At 31.3% G+C, this 20,732-nt stretch overlaps 3 protein-coding genes across 3 annotated transcripts; all 3 read left to right on the forward strand.

Moving 5' to 3' along the window:
* Window positions 1-236: 236 nt before the first annotated feature.
* On the forward strand, window positions 237-4,052 carry LOC137824207 (UDP-glycosyltransferase 83A1-like). The gene is made up of 2 exons (XM_068629734.1): window positions 237-885; window positions 2,644-4,052. The coding sequence occupies exons 1-2, from the start codon at window positions 387-389 to the stop codon at window positions 3,483-3,485; spliced, it is 1,341 nt and encodes a 446-aa protein (XP_068485835.1). The 5' UTR covers window positions 237-386; the 3' UTR covers window positions 3,486-4,052.
* A 7,080-nt stretch (window positions 4,053-11,132) lies between these two features.
* On the forward strand, window positions 11,133-13,638 carry LOC137826724 (beta-amyrin 28-monooxygenase-like). The gene is made up of 4 exons (XM_068632821.1): window positions 11,133-11,720; window positions 12,260-12,681; window positions 12,885-13,072; window positions 13,183-13,638. Exons 1-4 carry the CDS (start codon window positions 11,185-11,187, stop codon window positions 13,480-13,482), a joined length of 1,446 nt encoding a protein of 481 aa, XP_068488922.1. The 5' UTR covers window positions 11,133-11,184; the 3' UTR covers window positions 13,483-13,638.
* Window positions 13,639-18,276: 4,638 nt separating this feature from the next.
* Window positions 18,277-20,457, forward strand: LOC137827039 (beta-amyrin 28-monooxygenase-like). The gene is made up of 4 exons (XM_068633239.1): window positions 18,277-18,896; window positions 19,132-19,553; window positions 19,750-19,934; window positions 20,045-20,457. Exons 1-4 carry the CDS (start codon window positions 18,313-18,315, stop codon window positions 20,327-20,329), a joined length of 1,476 nt encoding a protein of 491 aa, XP_068489340.1. The 5' UTR covers window positions 18,277-18,312; the 3' UTR covers window positions 20,330-20,457.
* The last annotated feature ends 275 nt before the right edge of the window (window positions 20,458-20,732 follow it).

Here is a 20,732-nt window from a genome sequence, read left to right on the forward strand (position 1 = left end):
TGGGTGCAAACCTCAACCCTATGAGCTGGTTTTATGGGGTTGAGTTAGGCTTAAAGTTCACTTCGTAATATGGTATCAGAGTCATTTCGAGCCTATCCTAGCGAGTAGGTCTTATCGACTAGAGAACTAAAAAAGTACAGGTTAGATGAAAGTTTATTATACCAATAAAATAATTCTTTATGAATAAATCATAAATTAGCCAACTTATCAGCATACGGATTCCCTTCACGAAAAATATGAGTTACAAATTAAAAAAAAAAACACTTTAAAAGAATGTTTGAAACCATTATATATTGACTTGTTATGGGTACTATAGGCAACACGAGAAGTATATAAATTAGCGAGCATTAAAAAGGTAAGAAAGCCATTCACTGAAGCTCACAGGTATGAATTCAAATGCTATGGGTATCCCTCACTTTCTTGCCATACCTTTCCCAATCCAAGGGCACATCAATCCCCTTCTGCAGTTCGCCCAGGATTTGGTCCCATACGGCTGCAGAATCACCTTCTTGAGTTCAGATGAAAACTTGCAGAAACTGAAGAGGGCAAGGCATGGCAAAGCGATGGACTCAGACATAAAGTTGGTGTCTCTCCCTGACGGTGTGGATCCTGAAGATGATAGAAAGGACCAGGCCACTGTTATTTCCACCACCATCAAAACCATGCGTGCTATGCTTCCCAACCTCATACAAGATGTCAATGCTTTGGACACTCACAACAAGATTTCTTGCATTATTGTCACCAAGAATATGGGATGGGCTCTCGAAGTTGCCCATCACTTGGGAATCAAAGGGGCTCTTTTCTGGCCAGCCTCAGCAACTTCTCTTGCATCCTTTAACTCCATTCAGACCCTTATTCATCAAGGAACCATAGATTCCGAAACTGGTAAGAAACAAATAAACCCTTCTTTCATCAATTTGCTTATCAAAATTGTCAAGACACTAATCATATAAGTGTTTTTTATAGATTGTTTGTGGAATCAATCTTCCAACTTGAAATCCTAAGAAAATACAAAATTCAATTACTCACCTTTGCATTCATTGTACCAGTTTATTAGAGTTTTTTATTCAAACCAATAAATCATGAATATTTTATATAATAAAGTTAAAACACAACTTGTAACTTAAAACTTTAAACAATGAACGTGTATTTTTTATATATATATATATATATATATATATATATATATATATAATACTCTTCAAGTTTTGATTGAACTCACATTTCAAATCCTAAGATAAATGAAGAAAAATACATTTAAAATTGCTAAGATAAATGAAGAAAATTTGAGTGATTATGAATTGATTAGTACTTTCCTATATTATTCTTGTCATATGCTGCCAAATTGTGTTGCGTCGTTTATTGGTCTGGTTTTGGAGACTTTTCATCATTGTACGAAGCTTTACATCGTTTCCTTGATGGCTTAACTTTTAGAATTAGTTTTAGGTTAGATTAAACATTTACACTTTATACTTCGCACAAATGGAAAAGTCCGACATTATTATTTTGTTGTTATTAGACTCTATCAAAAATGTTGTTTAGAAATCAATTCTTACTTTTCATAAAGTTTTAATAATGATAGATTTTGCTAAGTTGTCCACCACTTAATATTTTTGAGATAGCATGATATCAGCAAAATCTAGAATTCCAAACTCTAGAAAAGGACACAGATAGATTGCAGTTTTACTTCTCGTATTTATACTTTGTTTTAAATCTTACTTTTTAATTGTATCAATTAAATTTCATAGCCGATAAAAAAATTAATTAAGTTTCATAGACATAAATTAGATTCCATAAGTACAATAATCCGTGATTACCCAATTGCTTAAATTGATTTTTTTTTTTTTGCATATTTGAGATACTTACAATTTTATTATTTTAATCCCTAATGTATATATTATTTCATATAAATCAATAAAAATGGTGTTGGCCTATTCAATGGAGGATAAAAATTCTACTGCTGTAATATATGAAATATGCATTTGATTAAATTGAAGCTAACATATCAAAACTACGCGTTTGAGATATTTGAGAATCTAATTAACATAATTAAAATTTGAGATATTAAAATTTCTATAATTACAATATATAAAACACTAAAAGTGTAATTAAACTATTTTTTAAATTATATTACAAATCACATATTAATTAAAAACAACAATGAAATCTTACTATTTAAAATACTAAGTTAAACTTAAAATTAACTTCTCACTTTTTCATTAGAAGAATTCAATTTCTTCTTATGAGATTAAATAAAAACAAAAAGTAATATATATATATATATATATATATATATATAATTGTTAACTATTGTATCTCAACTGAGTTTTGATTATTATTAAAGTTATAGAAGATAATATAAGTTAAGCTGTTATTGGATTATGACTTCATCAACTGCAGTTGCTTTTCCACTGGAACGAATCTCGGTCCCATTATCCACTACAAATTCTTAAAGAGTAACTAATTGGCTGGTTAATGATATATATAACATCCACATTACGATCTTAATATTATTATTTTAATATTTTTTCATATTATTTAATTATAATTTTTTTAAAATATATTTATATTTAAATTTATCATCTAAGAGTTTAGTACAAATAGTTGTCAAAAAGCATCATTTTCCTAATTCTGGTATTTCAGGACTCCCTACCAAAAACCTGAAAATACAGCTTTCCTCTAATTTGCCTCTGATGGAGGCAGCTGCCATGCCATGGTACTGCTTGGATAATGCCTTCTTCTTCCTCCACATGAAGGAAGAGATGAAAAATCTGAACTTAGCAGAAAAATGGCTTTGTAACACCACTTTTGATCTTGAAGCTGGAGCTTTTTTCACATCACCAAAGCTCCTACCAATAGGCCCTTTGATGGCAAAGGAGCACAACATATTATTTTCATTGTGTGAAGAAGACAGAACCTGTCTGGAATGGTTGGACCTGCAGCCAACAAAATCTGTCATATATGTTTCATTTGGCAGCATGGTGTCATTGGAACCAAACCAATTCAATGAACTAGCTCTTGCACTTGACCTCCTTAAAAGGCCTTTCCTTTGGGTTGTGCGTGAAGACAATGGTTTGCAGGTGAAGAATGCATGTGAATTTCGGGGAAGTCAAGGTAAAGTTGTCAGTTGGGCCCCCCAAAAGAAGGTTTTGAGCCACCCTGCCATAGCATGTTTCATTAGCCACTGTGGTTGGAATTCAACCATAGAAGGTGTTTATAATGGGGTGCCCTTCTTGTGTTGGCCATTCTGCAGTGATCAACTTATGAACCAGACATATATCTGTGATGTGTGGAAGGTTGGAGTTGGATTTGACAGGGATGAAAGTGGATTGATATCAAAGGAAGAGATAAAAAAGAAGGTGGAGCAACTACTTGTTGATGAGGAAATCAAAGGAAGATCTACGAAATTGATGGAAATGGTCATCAAGAACAAAGCACAAGGTGACCAGAATCTCCACATGTTTATCGATTGGGCCAAGGACTAAGAATGTACCTCTCTGTGTTCTGCCTGAGAATATAGAATATAAAGATTCAGAAAATATTTTTTGAATTCAAAAATATTTTTCAAACTCTACCATTCATTCAAGATACTTAATAAAAGTATTTTGAATTGTAGAATTTAGAAAATATTTTCAAATTCAAAAAATATTTTTCAAATTTTATAATTTAAAATATAATTTTATATTTTAAATTATAGAATTTAGATAGTATTTTTAAATATATTTTAACTGGTAGAATTTGGAAGGTGTTTTTTAAATTCAAAAATATTTTCTGAATTATTTGTTTTAAAAAAATAAATATATTTCAAAATCCATAATTTAGATGATAGTTTTGAAATTAAAAATTCATGGAAGTGCAGAAAATAACTATGTAGGTGCAGGAAAGAAAATGTTTGCTCTTAATACAATTTTATAGCTTTTATATCTAGCAAATAAATGTACACAAAATAAAGGGAATAATAGATAAAATAAAGTGGAGATTAAGGTGGTGTTTTGTTAAATGTGGAATGTAACATGATATAAAATTTACCAATGTGTTTTTAGTTCTTTGTATTTTTCTTTCTTTCTAGTTTTTCAGTAAATCCATTGAAATCCTTCATCTGTACGGAACATTTATACAAATATGCAAATTCTATAAATTATTAAGACTTAATCTATTTATGTTATTTTATTTAATCACATATTAGTAATGAAAATCAATTAAACTTTTTAATTTACTCATAATATAATTTATAACTAATTACTAATGTATAATGTATTGACTAGACTGGAAGATCGAAAAATCGAGAAGTCGTACGCGGTATTGTTCCGTAGGTTTTTCTCCTTTGCGGAAAATTCTCCATTGCTGTCACCCGTAGGAGTCTGGCCTGTGTTTCAGTCCCAGTGTGACTGATCATCCTCACGGACCAGCTATTGATCATCGCCTTGGTAAGTTATTGCCTCACCAACTAGCTAATCAGACGTGAGTCCCTCCTCGGACAGGTTCCTCCTTTTGCTCCTCAACCTATAGGGTATTAGTAGCCGAAAAGTTAAACTAAAATAAATAAATAATAAAATAAAGAAATATGGTATCAAAGCTCAATAAATAGGCTCAAAATATTTATAGTGTATTTAATAATTAAAAGGTGTAAAAAGTAAAAAGTGTTAGAATATATGGCCTTAAACGAGAGGGGGGTGAATTGTTTAAGAAAGATTTTTGAAAACTTTTAAACTTAGAATGAAAATTCTTTGAAAGAACCTTGATTAAGGATTCAGTTTTTCCAAAACAAACAGCAAAAGCACAAAGCTGGAAAAACAATCGGTTGTTTTAGCGAAACAATCGGTTGTTTATACTAGTTCCAAATTAACAAAATTGAATGTAAAGAGATAGGGATAGAGAAAATGTACACAGTTGTTTATACTGGTTCACTCCAATCCAGAGCTACATCCAGTCTTCTCAGAAACCCTGAGGAAATCCACTAAGCAATCACCACTTGATCACTTACACAACAACCAAGAGAATGACCTTGAAAACCTCAAGAAACACACTCTCCTTGACCAACACTAAGATTGTTGATCTTGAACACCTCAAGAACACACAGCCAATCTCAGTAGCACACACAAACAAATTGTTCAGCAGTTTACAAAGATTACACTTGTTACAGATGAATATCTGAAATCAATACAAGTAGAATTCTATTCAGCACTTTGATCAATCTCTCAGCTCTTAAGCAATCTCAGAAAAACTTTTGAAAAACTCTTAGATAGAAACTTTGTCTCAAGATTCTTAATCCTTAAAAACAGTTTTTCTGAATATATTCAAAGATATAGTTTGTTATCAAATTTTAACAAACTCTTAATTGCACAATCGGTTGTTTCGGCAAAACAATCGGTTGTTTCAACTTAGTTTGAAAAACATTTTGCTTTGTTAAAGATTGAGATGCTAATTGCTTTGAGATTTAATCTAAGGGTTGATTACAACATTGAACTACCCCAGAACAAAGCTATAAATCAGCACAGCAGCATCAAGCAAAGCAGAGGCTTCATCATCCTTCAAAGGATTTGGATTCTTCAAAACATTGAACACCACTTGGTTCAACAAAAAGTTCAATAAGTGAGCATCATAAATAGGTGATCTACTTAAAAGGTAAATAAAGTGATTTTTATCTTATAATTAAGAAAATTGATTATGACTTCATCATCGGAGAGTTGATTACGAGTCAAGAAACCGATATTTGAACCCAACCAAGCAAGACAAGTAAAAGCCCATATCCCGCAACCGAGAACCAATCCAAGCCTAAACAAATGAGCCATGTGATCAAAAGTTCAAGATTGCAATGAGAGTTCGAAACACAGAAAAGAGAAGAATAATGCTAATTGTTTTAAAGGGCCTATAATCTATAAAATTAAGGACATTAATTTCAATAAAAGAAAGTAATATTTGCTATTTTATTTTTAAATTTGAGAAGTATAATTAAACTTAAAAGAATGATATTGTTACATTTTTAAATTAAGAGACTTGACTGAAATTTATATAAATAGATGCATAAATAAATAAATAAAAGATAATGAAGCCAATTATTAAAATTTGTAGGTGATATATATTTGGGGTGAAACATTTTAAACTGTGGCTTTTGTTTAGGGTTTACTAAAATATAATTGATCATTTTGTGCCGACAAGACTCAACACTTGTGGCTTCTAAGTGTACTTCATAATTTTGGTTTTTAAAAATAAGTTTTTACAATAGTTTTTCAGAAAAGGATATAAAAAATATTGGATAACATATAGTTTTTAAAAACTTTGAACGATTAAATATGGCAAACTCGCACACCTTTCGTCATTGTCTTTCAATCCTCACCTAATCTTTATGGTAAAACTAATTTAATATAATTAATTTTTTTCAATTTAAAAAAAAAAAATTATACGTGACTTAAAGATTGATGAACCATTTTTTTTATCAGCAATAATAAATAAATAAATGGGAACCACTTTAGGGATGGTCCAACCTTATACATAAAGAGCTAGCGTTTTACCAACCTCCAACTAAGGAACACCTTCCAACTTAAATAAGGAACAATCAAACCAAACTCAAGAAAGCATTAACACAACCAGTCTCATACAATCCACTGGGTTCAAAACCCAGTTGGGGTACGTAAAGGAATTACAATAGGACTTTGCAAAAATTCAAGACCAAACATTTACCTTTACCAGTGCAAATACCTCGAGCGCATCTACCACGCCTATGTCGAAGGTCACCGAGTTCCTATGTCTCCAAATTTCACTCACAACACCAACCTAAATCGCCCTCCAAACGTCATTAACCACGTCCTATAATAATTTAGAATAAACTAATTAATAATTTGAGGGGAATGAATGTTTGTTTTTCAGTGAGCATATACTTATAAAACTAAATTTGATGAAAATATGATAAAACTAAATTTGATTAAAAAACTATATTTAAAAAATTAAAAAAATTTGATGCAAATTAAATAAAAAGGCGATTTTAAATATATTTAATTAATAATTATTTTTAATAATGTTAGTACAAATAAATATTTAATACTTAATAATTAAGAATATAATATCAAGAAAATTTTTAACACAAGAAAATTATTTAATAACAACTAATTTTAAAAAAAATTAATTAATCAAACTAGGTTAAATATTATTTTATAAATTAAAAAATTATTAATACTTAAATTAATTTTTATTATTAATAAAAATTTATAAAATAATATTTAATATTCAACTTTAGTTATTAAAATTTTAATTACTTACTATATTTTAAATTAATTTTTAATTTAAAATTAAGATTTAAAGTAATTAATAATTAAAATCTCTTGCTAACTAATGTTTAATTTAAAAATTATTTTATAAAATTTTATTAATAATAAATTTATTTTAAACATTAATAATTTTTTAATTTATATGATTAATTATTTTCATCTCTAAATTAATTATTATTAAATGATTTTTTTAGTGTATTCTCTCCGCCTTTTTCAAATAAGATGAAATAAAGAAAATTCAAATTAACTTTGCCAGAACATTTATAATATTAATTACAATTAAGTTTATGATAAAAAATCTGATATGATTTATAAAATAATCGGTTGATGAAACCATTTATACCACGTTTCTTTATAAAAATGTGGAAACTTTGACTATATAGAAATTAGAAAGCTTTGATTAACGCTTACGAAAATTAAACTGTAAATTAATTCCGACTAATCTGTGCTCGCAAGGTATCAAGGACAGATCTATGAATCCATTGGTTCCACCAACTATAAATTATAACTTCATTGCATTTTGAATCTGGCTATAATTCAACTAATGCTCTTTAATATTCCAAATAAGATACCCACACCACAATTTTAAATATTTTTGGAGAAAACTTACCTCACAATCAAATATTTTGAAAGCTATTAGAATAACAATTGCTTAAAAAATGAAACTTGATATTTTATATTTTTATGAAATTAAAGATCAACACTATCAAAAAGAGTGTATCAACAAATAACATAGAAATAAATCAAAACGAAAAAATAAAACATAGAAAAACGTTTCACTATATAAAATCACAAAACCCCTGTAAAATAAAAATTTGATACAATTCTATAATACTGTATGAAAGATCAGTATCATATCTGTAATAATTATTAGATATTTGAAATAATGTTTTATTAAAATATGGGTCCACCGAATGAATATGTGAAAAAATGTGTAAAAATCTAATAAAATTTACTATGTTACTAAAATATAATAAAATAAGATAGTCCAAACACGATTAGAAAAAATATATATGTAAAAATGTAATATAATTTGACTAGGTTATTAAAATATAAAGAAATAAAAAAAAATTATGATCATTATAACTCATGAGTTACGTATCTATATATAACATTTTGTTAATTTTTTATTATAAAAATAATAATTATCAAAATTAATTATTGTATATTATTGTACGTAATTATATTACAAAAGATAGAATCTTACGATTATAGTTTGTAATTTAGAGAGACATGGAAGTGACGTAAATATATAAAAAAGAAAATAAGATTTTTTTTACCTTTTTTTATATACAATTTTCTTCATACATTATAATAAATCAGATATAAACATGAAGTCATAATTTCTGAGTAATAAATACATCTTAAAAGTGAGATTAAGAGGAACTTAATGAGAATAGTTTTCAATAAATTTAAATATAACTATTTCAAACCACAAGAAAGTAGAATTTAAATTTAACTCAGTATTACATAATTAATTTATAATATTAAAGTTGCATCTATTTATATTATAATTTAATCAAAAGTAGATTCTTGAACCTTTACATTATTAATAAATTAGAAATGATCTTTAGTATATTTTTAATTAGTTAATATTAAAATTAAGATAATCATGAATTATGATTTAATGAATCTGTAAAAACAATGAAAACTTATGTAATTGGGTAAAAATGAAGAGTTAAGATGAGAGAGTATTAGAATGAATTAATTTAAGAAAATTATAGAAAAAAGAATGAGATATAAGAAGAGATTGCAAGCTACCATTATAGAATTATAATCCATCAAGTTAAGAATGATTTTAATAATTGGCACGTTATAGGGATGTCACTTCTATAAGATAAGAATTAGTGTCAAACCCTTTGTTTTATAAAAAGAACAGCAAAAATAAGTTAAGATCACATGTTACAAGTAGTGACAAACATATCGAATATCATAGGATTGCATATACCTCCACTAGCCTCTGCAATTGATTAATTAACACTATAAAATTGGTTTAATTAAAAGGAAAAAATAATTAAAAGAGAAATGTTGAGTTGGCAGATGAATACAGGTTGGTTTGATAGTGGTAAGAGCGTGGGTTTGAGCTTATAGTAGCTACGTGCATTTCACTTTTCTTCAACGTTTTAGACACGATCTTCGCTATATTACATTTCACACGGGACACTCTTATTCTAATTCATTTGCATAAATTATATATTCATTTTTAAGATTACAAATGGATTGCCGGAATTAATTATACCATCATTATATCTATATATTAGTGAGATGTAATGTGGTGGGTTATGAAATTATATATAAATTAGGATTTGTTACAATATACGAAAATTTGGTTAGAGTCACCCTAACCCTAAACCTAATTCCTAATTTCAATAGTATTTTTTTTTCTCAAGTTAACAACTTTACTTACATTATCGAGGATTATGTTAGTTTTTTAACTCTAAAGGTGAGAGATTTTTTTATTGAAAATTCTATGCTTTATATGATAATTACAATTCGAGATATGTTCAGATTATTGTTAGTTATTAATATTATTTTAAATTTTGTACAAATATTATAATTTTGTGGATTTTAATTTTATTTTTTTTTTAACTTTTTATAGAGAACCTGAAGTACCCATATACTCTTTTATTTATATTTTTTTTTCTTATTAAAAAATATGCATATTAGGGAATTATAGAAAGTAGTTAGACAAATTGTGCAAAGAAAAATATCCTTTTCTTATGCTGTACACTTATCTTATGCTGTATACTTCATGTTGTATACTTCTTGCAAATGAATCTTAATGGTGATGTCTAAATAAGTGAATTGAATATATCCACTTGGATAAGATTCTAAAAAAATAATAATAACAATAATAATAGTAGTAGTGTAGTAGAATAGTAGAATAGAAATAATTAATCATTATTATTTTCTTTAACTAATGTATATTTATAATTTTTATAACTTGATTTTTAAATAATAAATGAATCGATTATTCATTTGTTTTGATTATCAAAATACTAATAAGTAATTTAAATATACTTGTATAAGAATTTCAAAATAATAATAATAACAATATAAAAATGAAGAGAATTAATAATTATTACTTCTTTTAACTAATTTTTTAACAAAGAATACATATAATAAAATAAAATATTTGAGGGATCTTCCTATCTTTATGTCTTTTTTTATTATTTTATCTTTATTCATATATACTAGAATTTTAAGTGTTAATTTGGTCCCACATTCATTAAAAATGAGCTTGAAGGTGTAGGAGAGAAAAGACTCAAATACTTGTTATTATCTTAAATTAAAAAATGTGGTATCTTGATTTTTACGTGATATCTTAAATTAAAAGTTGTATTTTGAATTTTTTTTTAAGAAATGTTGATAAACTAGAAGTGATAACATTTTTTTTAATGAAAAGTTATGATTCAATGGTAATAATTTGACATTTTCTCGGGAAAGAACTCAAACGTGTCTTCGTTAGAGTCCAATTTAACATATGAAACGTTGACTGAATACTTAGTATTAAAATGTTCTGAGTTGAGTCAAATTTGACCAGAGGTTTTAGCCAGTGAAGTTACTGAGATTTGGCTCTTCACTTATGATGCCAAAAGTCATCACAACATGGTTTCGTACTCAACGATCGCAAATACTGGGATGTGCAATGCAAAAAATATTAAAGTCAATGCAAGATAATAGCTACACAAAGGAACCAAATCATAAATCATGTGCTCCACATAACATAACTATTCAAATGCATAATCTCTATACTCGCTGTTCGCGAATCTCAAGAGTATATATTTAATTCACCGTATCTCCAACTTTCTCGCCCGTGCCCGAAAGAGCCGAACCAAATACCATGCTAGCTCTTATAAATTCTGAGCAATTATAACCAAACACCATACCAACACAAACCTCAAAAGATAGGAAAAACATGGAGCAATTCTATCTCTCCCTTCTTCTCCTGTTTGTGTCCCTTATCTCTATCTCTTTTTTCTTCCTTTTCTATAGCCATCATGCTCAGTCCTCTCACCCTAACTTGCCACCGGGAAATATGGGGTTCCCGGTGATCGGCGAGAGCATTGAGTTTCTATCATTGGGGTGGAAAGGGCATCCAGAGAAGTTCATATACGAACGCATGGCCAAGTACTCTTCCAAAGTGTTCAAAACCTCTCTCTTTGGAGAGAAAACAGTTATGTTCTGTGGAGCTGCATGCAACAAGTTCTTGTTCTCTAACGAAAACAAACTGGTCGTGTCTTGGTGGCCAGACAGTGTGAACAAGGTATTCCCATCGTCGCTTGAAACCAGCTCTAAGGTTGAAGCCAAGAAGCTGAGGCAGATGCTCCCTCAGTTCCTCAGCGCCCAAGCCCTCCAAGGTTACGTTGGCATCATGGACACCGTCGCCCAAAGACACTTCGCTTCAGAATGGGAGAACAACACCTCTGTCATCGTCTTCCCCTTGGCCAAGAGGTGCTTATTCCTTTTTAACTTTTTTCTCTTTCGACTCTAATGGAGTTGTGCATGGTTTCCTTACTTGCATGTGACAAGCTTGATGTTGACTGGAAACCTAGTATTAAAACAAACTTTCAAAAACGAAACATCTGATCCTAGATCGTTTGGTTTAACTGTAAAAAAATAGACACTCACTCACACTTAAATTCTCTCTAAAAGAAACACTTTTCTTTGCAATTCTCTTTATTGTATTTCTTTCTGTGGTGTATCTTACAATTGAGAGAGCATCCTATTTATAGGCTTTAGGAAGCTCTTCTAGAAAATTCTTCATTATGGCCTTAAAACCCCACTAACAACACAATTAAAATCCCACTCACAACTTTTGACCTTTTACATCTCCAAACTCCCATTCTACTTTTCTAGTAACTTCTAACTTTAAAACCCACAAATTTCATTAAAGTTTATTCAACATTAACGTTGTTTACTCTGAATGCATGTTTTTTCTTCCATTTGGTGCATTGTTTACCTTCTCATGTTCACCAACATTCTCAACACAGCTATACCTTCTGGGTGGCTTGCCGTTTGTTCTTGAACGTTGATGATCCGATCCATGTGGCGAATTTGGCAGAGTCTTTCAATGTAATAGTCCCAGGAATCATGTCAGTGCCCATTGACTTGCCCGGCACTCCGTTCAACAAAGCCATTAAGGCCTCAGTGGTCATTAAGGAGAAGCTGTTGAAGATTATCAGACAGAGGAAGGAGGACCTAGCTAATGGAACAGCCTCAGTCACACAGGACATTCTGTCTCACATGTTGTCATCATGCGATGAGAATGGACAGTATATGGCTGATCGATATATTGCTGACAAGATCCTTGGCCTGTTGATAGGAGGCCACGACACTGCAAGCTCTGCATGCACTTTTGTCGTCAAATACCTTGCTGAGCTCCCTCCCAATATTTATGATAATGTCTATCAGGGTATATCACTCTCTTGCTTTGTCTTCTTTCAACATGAATAAGCATATATTTTACATGGTTATTAAGCATAAACTAATATATATATCATTATCTTTAAAAGTTATATAAAGGATGATTTTTATTGATTAACAACGTAAGAAATACATTCCTAATAGGAAACTCTTGAATGATAATTTGTTTAATTTATGTTGTAATTTGGTCAGAACAAATGGAGATTGCAAAATCGAAAGCTCCGGGAGAGTTGTTGAATTGGGATGACATCCAGAAGATGAAATATTCGTGGAATGTTGCTTGTGAAGTAATGAGGCTTGCCCCTCCACTCCAAGGTGCTTTTAGGGAAGCCATGAATGACTTTATGTTCAATGGATTCTCAATTCCAAAAGGCTGGAAGGTATTGTTAATGCATGAAAGTATTGTCCTATAATATATAAGAAAAAGTGTGTTAGTGAGATAAGAGGAAAGATGAATGGAATTGTTGAATGTGTTTTGGTGTTGATGCAGTTGTATTGGAATGCAAGTTCGACACATAGGAATCCAGAGTGCTTCCCAGAGCCAGAGAAATTTGATCCAAGTAGATTTGAAGGAACAGGACCAGCTCCTTATACTTTCGTGCCATTTGGAGGAGGACCAAGGATGTGCCCTGGAAAAGAGTATGCACGAATGGAAATATTGGTTTTCATGCACAACTTGGTGAAAAGGTTCAAGTGGGAAGCCATTATTCCTAATGAGAAAGTTATTATAGATCCCTTGCCTGTTCCTGCAAAAGGCCTTCCTGTTCGTCTTTATCCTCACCAACCTTGAAAACAGAATTATATTTTGATATTCTCAACCAATCTCAATCCTTGTGCACTAGTTCTATGGCCTAAAGTCTGAATAATGTCTCTCCTTATTTATTTGTAATATAGGTTGTATTTATGGGACTTAAAAATAATCATCCTTGGTTTTTCCATTCTTTAATACTACTATCACAAATATCATGCTACACTATAAAAAAAAAAATGAAATTGAATAAGACGGATTTTGAGGTAGAATGATTATCGTGAGACAAAGAAAAAGTGTTTTAGAAATTATATTTAATGATAAGTAGTGGTGGAACTTACTCTTGTATTGGGGTTTTATGCTTTCAATTTTTTTACATGTATATAAATCGGCATATAATTTGTTTAAAATTTTAGTATATTTTTATATATTTGACATATTTGTATACCCAGAAAAAATTTAATACTCAAAAATATTTTTTAAAAATTTGTGATAAAAATAATTTACTACAGAAAATTATTAAATAAAAACTAATTTTAAAGATAAAAAATAATTAGTTATTATATTAATTAAATTAAATATCATTTCATAAACTAAAAAATTATTGATATTTAAAGTAGTTTTTTTATAATAAACTTTTATTATAAACTAGTTTCTAAATTCGTGTTTTATTAGCTACTAAGATTTTAACTATCAACCACTTTAACCTTTTAATGATTATATCATTGACATATATAAGAACAGATAAAGTAGAGTGACCAACAAATTTAGTGAATAAGGAAGAATCACTCTTAGTGTGCGTAAAACCATTTGAACATAGAATTATACTCAGCTTTTGAAATCAAGAACGTGGAACTTGTTTGAGGTTGTATGTAGCCTTTTGTAATCTACACACAAGGTTGGAATCAACAACCAAAACCTTGTGGTTGTTGTATATAAATGGTTTTTTGTAAGTCACCATAAAAAAAATGTATTGTTGATATCTGTACCGACCAGGTCATCGGGTGTGATGACGTGGACAAGAGGAAGGTAGGTGGTCAAGAAGTCAACATAGTCGCCATATGTAGAAGCGGCGTTCTGCAGTATACATAATCGGTTATCGCCGAGATGTGTCGCCGCTAAGATGAGTCATCGCCTAAGAGAAGGACATCACCTAAGCAAGACGTCGCCCAAGCGAGACGTCGCCCAAGCGAGACATCGCCTAAGTAAGACATCGCCCGAAGAGTCAATCCGCGTGACAGAAGCATTTCGCAGAGAAGAGGGCCCACACGATGGAATAACCCTAAGTTGGGTGGCGGCGTTGTGGAACCCTCCGCACAGAATAAACGATCGAGTCAAAGGGGCACGTGACAATGCCCACGTGCTCATTAAAGATCTCCAAGGAAGGCTGCATGCATGACACGTGATTAATTAGGGCACCCACGAAGTATGATGGCGCGAGAGATACGGCACTCAAGTTAGAACCCAAGCGGCCACAAGGTTATTCATTGCACTCCAGATAAGGGAAGTCCATGTGCCAGATACGCTCAGATCCTAGGAATAGCGGCATAAGGACCTTCTCCAAGGAACCCTAGATAAGAGCAACAGCGCAAAGGTAAACCCTAGTTTCCACCTATATAAAGGGCACTAAGAGCCCTAGTAAGGTACAGTTTTACAAGCTTTAACCTAATTCTCATAGTTACACAGAGCACTAAACCCTAGTTGTTCTTGACGGCGCACCCACTGTGAGCACAAGGCAATTAGGGCAACACAGTTCAGTTCTTTAGTACAGTTTTCGACCACCCTCAGAGCATTCTCAAGTGTTCCGATACGGGGGTGCGTCACCTTTGATGTTTCTCGCTAGCTGACTTGATTGTCGGAGTGCAAACGGCCGCGAGGGCGCCCCTTTGTTCTTCTTTTTCAGGTACTCATAGACGAGGTAGAACGAAGGTGTCCTAGCTCGTGAGGACAAGCCACGCATAAAGACGACCCAGGTCAACCGGCGGGAACAATATCAATTTGATAAATTGGTCACTTTGAAGATGAGGTTAGCGTGAGAATGATGCAAATGGTAGTGGGTTTAACAATAAGAATGAAAGTTTTATGTGTAATCAAAACTTTATGTTTGATGAAAGTCTTTGACAACAACCCTTGTTATGTGTCATTGAAAGGTTGATATGATTCCAAATAGAACTAATAATAGAATAAAGAATTTAGGATTACGAAATTGAATCAATTAAAAACAATAACAATGAAAACCTGAAGAGAGGGAGGCGCCACAAACAAGGTTTGATAAGCTTAAAGATGATCGTCACAAGAATTGGTGAATTCATGATAAGATCGCAAGATGCAGGAAATAACCATGATAGAGATATACTCTCTTTATCAAATTGCCAAAAACATTTCTCCATATTTTGAATTTCAAAAGTGTATAAATACAAATTTAGTTATATGTCTTGTATCGTTTGCAAGGAAATAAAATAAAAATAGAATCTCCATATTTCAAGAAATGATCATTTGTCCCAATAATTAAGTTGATACTTTCTAGCCGTTTCTTGATTCAAAATTCTAACTCTACCAAAATAATAATATTTCCTCAAAAAATTGTGCTTATTTAGGGTCTTATAAAAAGGATAGCAAGCAGATCAATAATTTTCCCTAAGGATTTTAAAGCAGGTGTTCCATTGAGAGAGCAACGTGGGAGGGAGAGCAATGGTTAGGGTATAATTCAAAGAAACACATTGTTTTTGGCAAATTTGAAAACACCAGGTAAATGTTTAGAAATTCAACAAATGGTTTTAAAAAATGTTGTGGAAGAATGTGGGACAGTGTAAGTTGCAGAACCAATATTTTTTGTAGTCAAACCTTCCATTACTTGTTTTGACCAAATCAGAACTCGTGTAAAGTCGTTCTTGATCATTTTTGTTTTCATGTAACAGATATAGTGTGATGACTTTAAAAATAAATATATATAATAAAAAATAAATTTAAAATTAAATAATATAAAAAGATATTAAAATAATAATATTAAAAATTATAATGTGATTATATAAAAAGTGTGGATTATGTTATCTGAAGTAATGTTATCATTTGTGGAATGCTCATAGACATGTAACACATGAGAGTAAGTAATAAGAGAAGAAAGTGATAGAAGTAACAATGGAAGTGTAATATAATTGGAACTCATGAGGAGAGGAATCCAAATTAAAAACTCAGAGATTAAAACAAAAGTTAAAAAAAAATTGTTGTAATTGTATTTTATGCTTGTTAAATCTGTAAGCACATGTAAGTATAGACATTTAGATTTGCTATGACAGAAAGTTTGAATGATCCAAAAGTTTAATTTTGTTTCGAAAGAGTGTCGGAATCTTTGATGCTATAGACTATAGATTATTTTGGGTGTCCAGGTGTCACTCTGCAACGTTTAATGCCACTTGTCAATCTGAAATGCGCACAACAAAATGACGTGTCCTTAATCATTAATTTTCACTATTTATGCATGCAGAGACGCTTTTTTTAAAAATCATAAAGAACCAGTTCCAATTATATAATATTATTATAATTTTTTACTGTTATTTTTTATTATTATTCTTAACACATGCATGGATAACTAAAAAGCTCTTCATGGATATTATATTATTTTTTGTGAAAGATGACACGTGGCATATTTTGTGTACAGGTGTGATGAATTGATGATAAAAAGGAGACAGTTGGCATACTGCATGGCCTTCTGCATGCTGATTCGGATCACTTCAGCTGAATCAGTCGTACACATTAAATAATTCAGCTTTATGGAAATTTGTTGTACTAGTTTTCAGTGCTGAACCTATTCATAGAAATTGATCAATTTAAGATTTTAGGCATTTGTTTTAAAAACAGATTAATTAAAAAATTAAAGTTTAAGGTATTTATTTATAAATAGAATAAATTCTATAAATTCATGAAGAACATTAAAATTCAGGGTTTATATTCATAAAAATAAAATTAGAAGATCATATCATTTTTGGTAATTTTGTATTATTAATTAATTGGAATTATAGTTGTTATAACTATTAAGATACTCATTATAGGATTTATTAACTATATATTACTCCTATTACTAAATTCATACTACCAATTAATTAGAAATTATGGTTAATATAAATAATAGTTTATGAATTATATCGTAAAACTATTTCATAATATTGATAAAAAAAATATTTTCTATTTATTTTAAAAGTTAATAATATGCTTATTATACAAACCAATTTATTATTAAGTGACAATATATTTTTTTACTAACAATACTAGACAATTTTTCTCCAATATTATTATTCATTTCTTAGTGAGGAAATAATTTTGCCACACACAGTTTCTCTCCTCTTTCCGGACAGTTTGATGAGTGAAGAAAACGATGGTATAAAATTTGGAAATGTAAAAAAACAAGTATGGTTATTTGAAATAAGTTATTTTTAATACAAAATTATTAAGCATAAATTATTACTTTCCAAATTTTCAAATTATACGCACTCTATACAAAAAAATTCTTTTCACCTCCAACATTGTTACTGTGAAGGAAAATGTTTTGTTAACAAAAGTAAATAACATTATTCAACAACCCTTTATAATAATATTATAATATTTTAAATAAAAAATTAAAATTAAAATAATTAAAATATTAATTAATTTGTTTGTTTGTTAAGTGTATGTGTCAAGTATCAGGTTCCTACTATAACTATGCCGACCAAAAAAAGAAATATTTATTATGAATACACGCTTCGCACGAGCACACCGTAGCACTAGCACGAATACACAATTCTCAGTAAACTTCTAAGAAAGAGAAGATACTCCTCCTTCATCTGCTACATTATGATAAATGAAAGTCTGCGATCAAAAATTTTCTGGAGCTTATAAATGCGCCAGAAAGAGAGAAAAATAACTGTGCGAAAAGAAAGTAAAAACATGGAGCAGTTTTATCTCTCCCTTCTGCTCCTCTTTGTGTCCCTCATCTCTGTCGCTTTTTTCTTCCTTTTCTATAGCCATTATGCTCAGTCCTCTGACCCTAACTTGCCGCCGGGAAATATGGGGTTCCCGGCGATCGGCGAGAGTATTGAGTATCTATCATTGGGGTGGAAAGGGCATCCAGAGAAGTTCATATACGAACGCATGGCCAAGTACTCTTCCAAAGTGTTCAAAACCTCTCTCTTTGGAGAGAGTACAGTTATGCTCTGTGAAGCTGAATGCAACAAGTTCTTGTTCTCTAACGAAAACAAACTGGTCGTGTCTTGGTGGCCAGACAATGTGAACAAGATATTCCCATCATCGCTTGAAACCAGCTCTAAGGTTGAAGCCAAGAAGCTGAGGCAGATGCTCCCTCAGTTCCTCAGCGCCCAAGCCCTCCAAGGTTACGTTGGTATCATGGACACCGTCGCCCAAAGACACTTCGCTTCAGAATGGGAGAACAACACCTCTGTCATCGTCTTCCCCTTGGCCAAGAGGTGCTTATTCCTCTTTAACTTTTTTCTCTTTCGACTCTAATGGAGTTGTGCATGGTTTCCTTACTTGCATGTGACAAGCTTGATGTTGACTTGAAACCTAGTATTAAAACAAACTTTTAAAAACGAAACATCTGATCCTAGATTGTTTGGTTTAACGTTGTTTACTCTGCATGCATGTTTTTTCTTCCATTTGGTGCAATGTTTACCTTCATGTTCACCAACTTTCTCAACACAGCTATACCTTCTGGGTGGCTTGCCGTTTGTTCTTGAACGTTGATGATCCGATCCATGTGGCGAATTTGGCAGAGTCTTTCAATAAAATAGCCCCAGGAATCATGTCAGTGCCCATTGACTTGCCCGGCACTCCGTTCAACAAAGCCATCAAGGCCTCAGTGATCATTAAGGAGAAGCTGTTGAAGATTATCAGACAGAGGAAGGAGGACTTGGCTAATGGAACAGCCTCAGTCACACAAGACATTCTGTCTCACATGTTGTCATCATGCGATGAGAATGGACAGTATATGGCTGATCGATATATTGCTGACAAGATCCTTGGCCTGTTGATAGGAGGCCACGACACTGCAAGCTCTGCATGCACTTTTGTCGTCAAATACCTTGCTGAGCTCCCTCCCAATATTTATGATAATGTCTATAAGGGTATATCACTCTCTTGCTTCGTCTTCTTTCAACATGAATAAGTATATCTTTTACATCGTTATTAACCATGAACTAATATTATTATCTTAAAAGTTATATAAAGGATGATTTTTATTGATTAACAACGTAAAAAATACATTCCTGACAGTAAACTCTTCCATGATGATTTGTTTGATTTATGTTGTAATTTTGTCAGAACAAATGGAGATTGCAAAATCGAAAGGTCCCGGAGAATTGTTGAATTGGGATGACATCCAGAAGATGAAATATTCGTGGAATGTAGCTTGTGAAGTAATGAGGCTTGCCCCTCCACTCCAAGGTTCTTTTAGGGAAGCCATGAATGACTTTATGTTCAATGGATTTATTCCAAAAGGCTGGAAGGTATTGTTAATGCATGAAAGTATGGTCCTATAATATATAAGAAAAAGTGTGTTAGTGAGATAAGAGGAAAGATGAATGGAATTGTTGAATGTGTTTTGGTGTTGGTGCAGTTGTATTGGAATGCAAGTTCGACACATAGGAATCCAGAGTGCTTCCCAGAGCCAGAGAAATTTGAAGGAAGAGGACCAGCTCCTTATACTTTTGTGCCATTTGGAGGAGGACCAAGGATGTGTCCTGAAAAAGAGTATGCACAAATGGAAATATTGGTTTTCATGCACAACTTGGTGAAAAGGTTCAAGTGGGAAGCCATGATTCCTAATGAGAAAGTTATTATAGATCCCTTGCCTGTTCCTGCAAAAGGCCTTCCTGTTCGTCTTTATCCTCACAAACCTTGAAAACAGAATATTTGGAATGTGGAAACGACGAAGAAAGCCTGAATTTTATTTTTTTTATCAGCAAGCCTGAATAAACGTATAATCGTGTGTATCATATATGTCAAGTACTAAATAAGTGCGAATTCCCAGTTCACATTTTGATATGTTATATATATATATATATATAAAGTTTACTCTAATTTTTACTGAAATGATAATTTGAAAACTCTTGGAGTTATATGATGAAATTAAAAAAAGTATGAAGTTGAGAGGTAAGAGAGGAAGAGGAAGAATGTTCTTGAGCGGAAGCAAGAGAAAAGGAAGAAGACATGACGAGAGTGGAAAAAAAATCAAAGAGCTCGTGATACATATAAGAGTATCCAAAGATGAGAGAGTAAAGAAATATATTCTTTATTGAGTACTT

This window comes from Phaseolus vulgaris, chromosome 8, assembly GCF_000499845.2.
Source record: "Phaseolus vulgaris cultivar G19833 chromosome 8, P. vulgaris v2.0, whole genome shotgun sequence".
Taxonomy (NCBI): Eukaryota; Viridiplantae; Streptophyta; class Magnoliopsida; order Fabales; family Fabaceae; genus Phaseolus; species Phaseolus vulgaris.

Bases quoted from the DNA above. Each gene is read 5' to 3' on its own strand.
- LOC137826724 (XM_068632821.1), top strand. From the start codon at position 11,185: ATGGAGCAATTCTATCTCTCCCTTCTTCTCCTGTTTGTGTCCCTTATC. The intron at 11,721-12,259 runs GTGCTTATTCCT...TTCTCAACACAG, and splicing joins GTCTTCCCCTTGGCCAAGAG to CTATACCTTCTGGGTGGCTT. The intron at 12,682-12,884 runs GTATATCACTCT...TAATTTGGTCAG, and splicing joins TTATGATAATGTCTATCAGG to AACAAATGGAGATTGCAAAA.
- LOC137824207 (XM_068629734.1), top strand. From the start codon at position 387: ATGAATTCAAATGCTATGGGTATCCCTCACTTTCTTGCCATACCTTTC. The intron at 886-2,643 runs GTAAGAAACAAA...CTGGTATTTCAG, and splicing joins AACCATAGATTCCGAAACTG to GACTCCCTACCAAAAACCTG.
- LOC137827039 (XM_068633239.1), top strand. From the start codon at position 18,313: ATGCGCCAGAAAGAGAGAAAAATAACTGTGCGAAAAGAAAGTAAAAAC. The intron at 19,554-19,749 runs GTATATCACTCT...TAATTTTGTCAG, and splicing joins TTATGATAATGTCTATAAGG to AACAAATGGAGATTGCAAAA. The intron at 19,935-20,044 runs GTATTGTTAATG...GTGTTGGTGCAG, and splicing joins TTATTCCAAAAGGCTGGAAG to TTGTATTGGAATGCAAGTTC.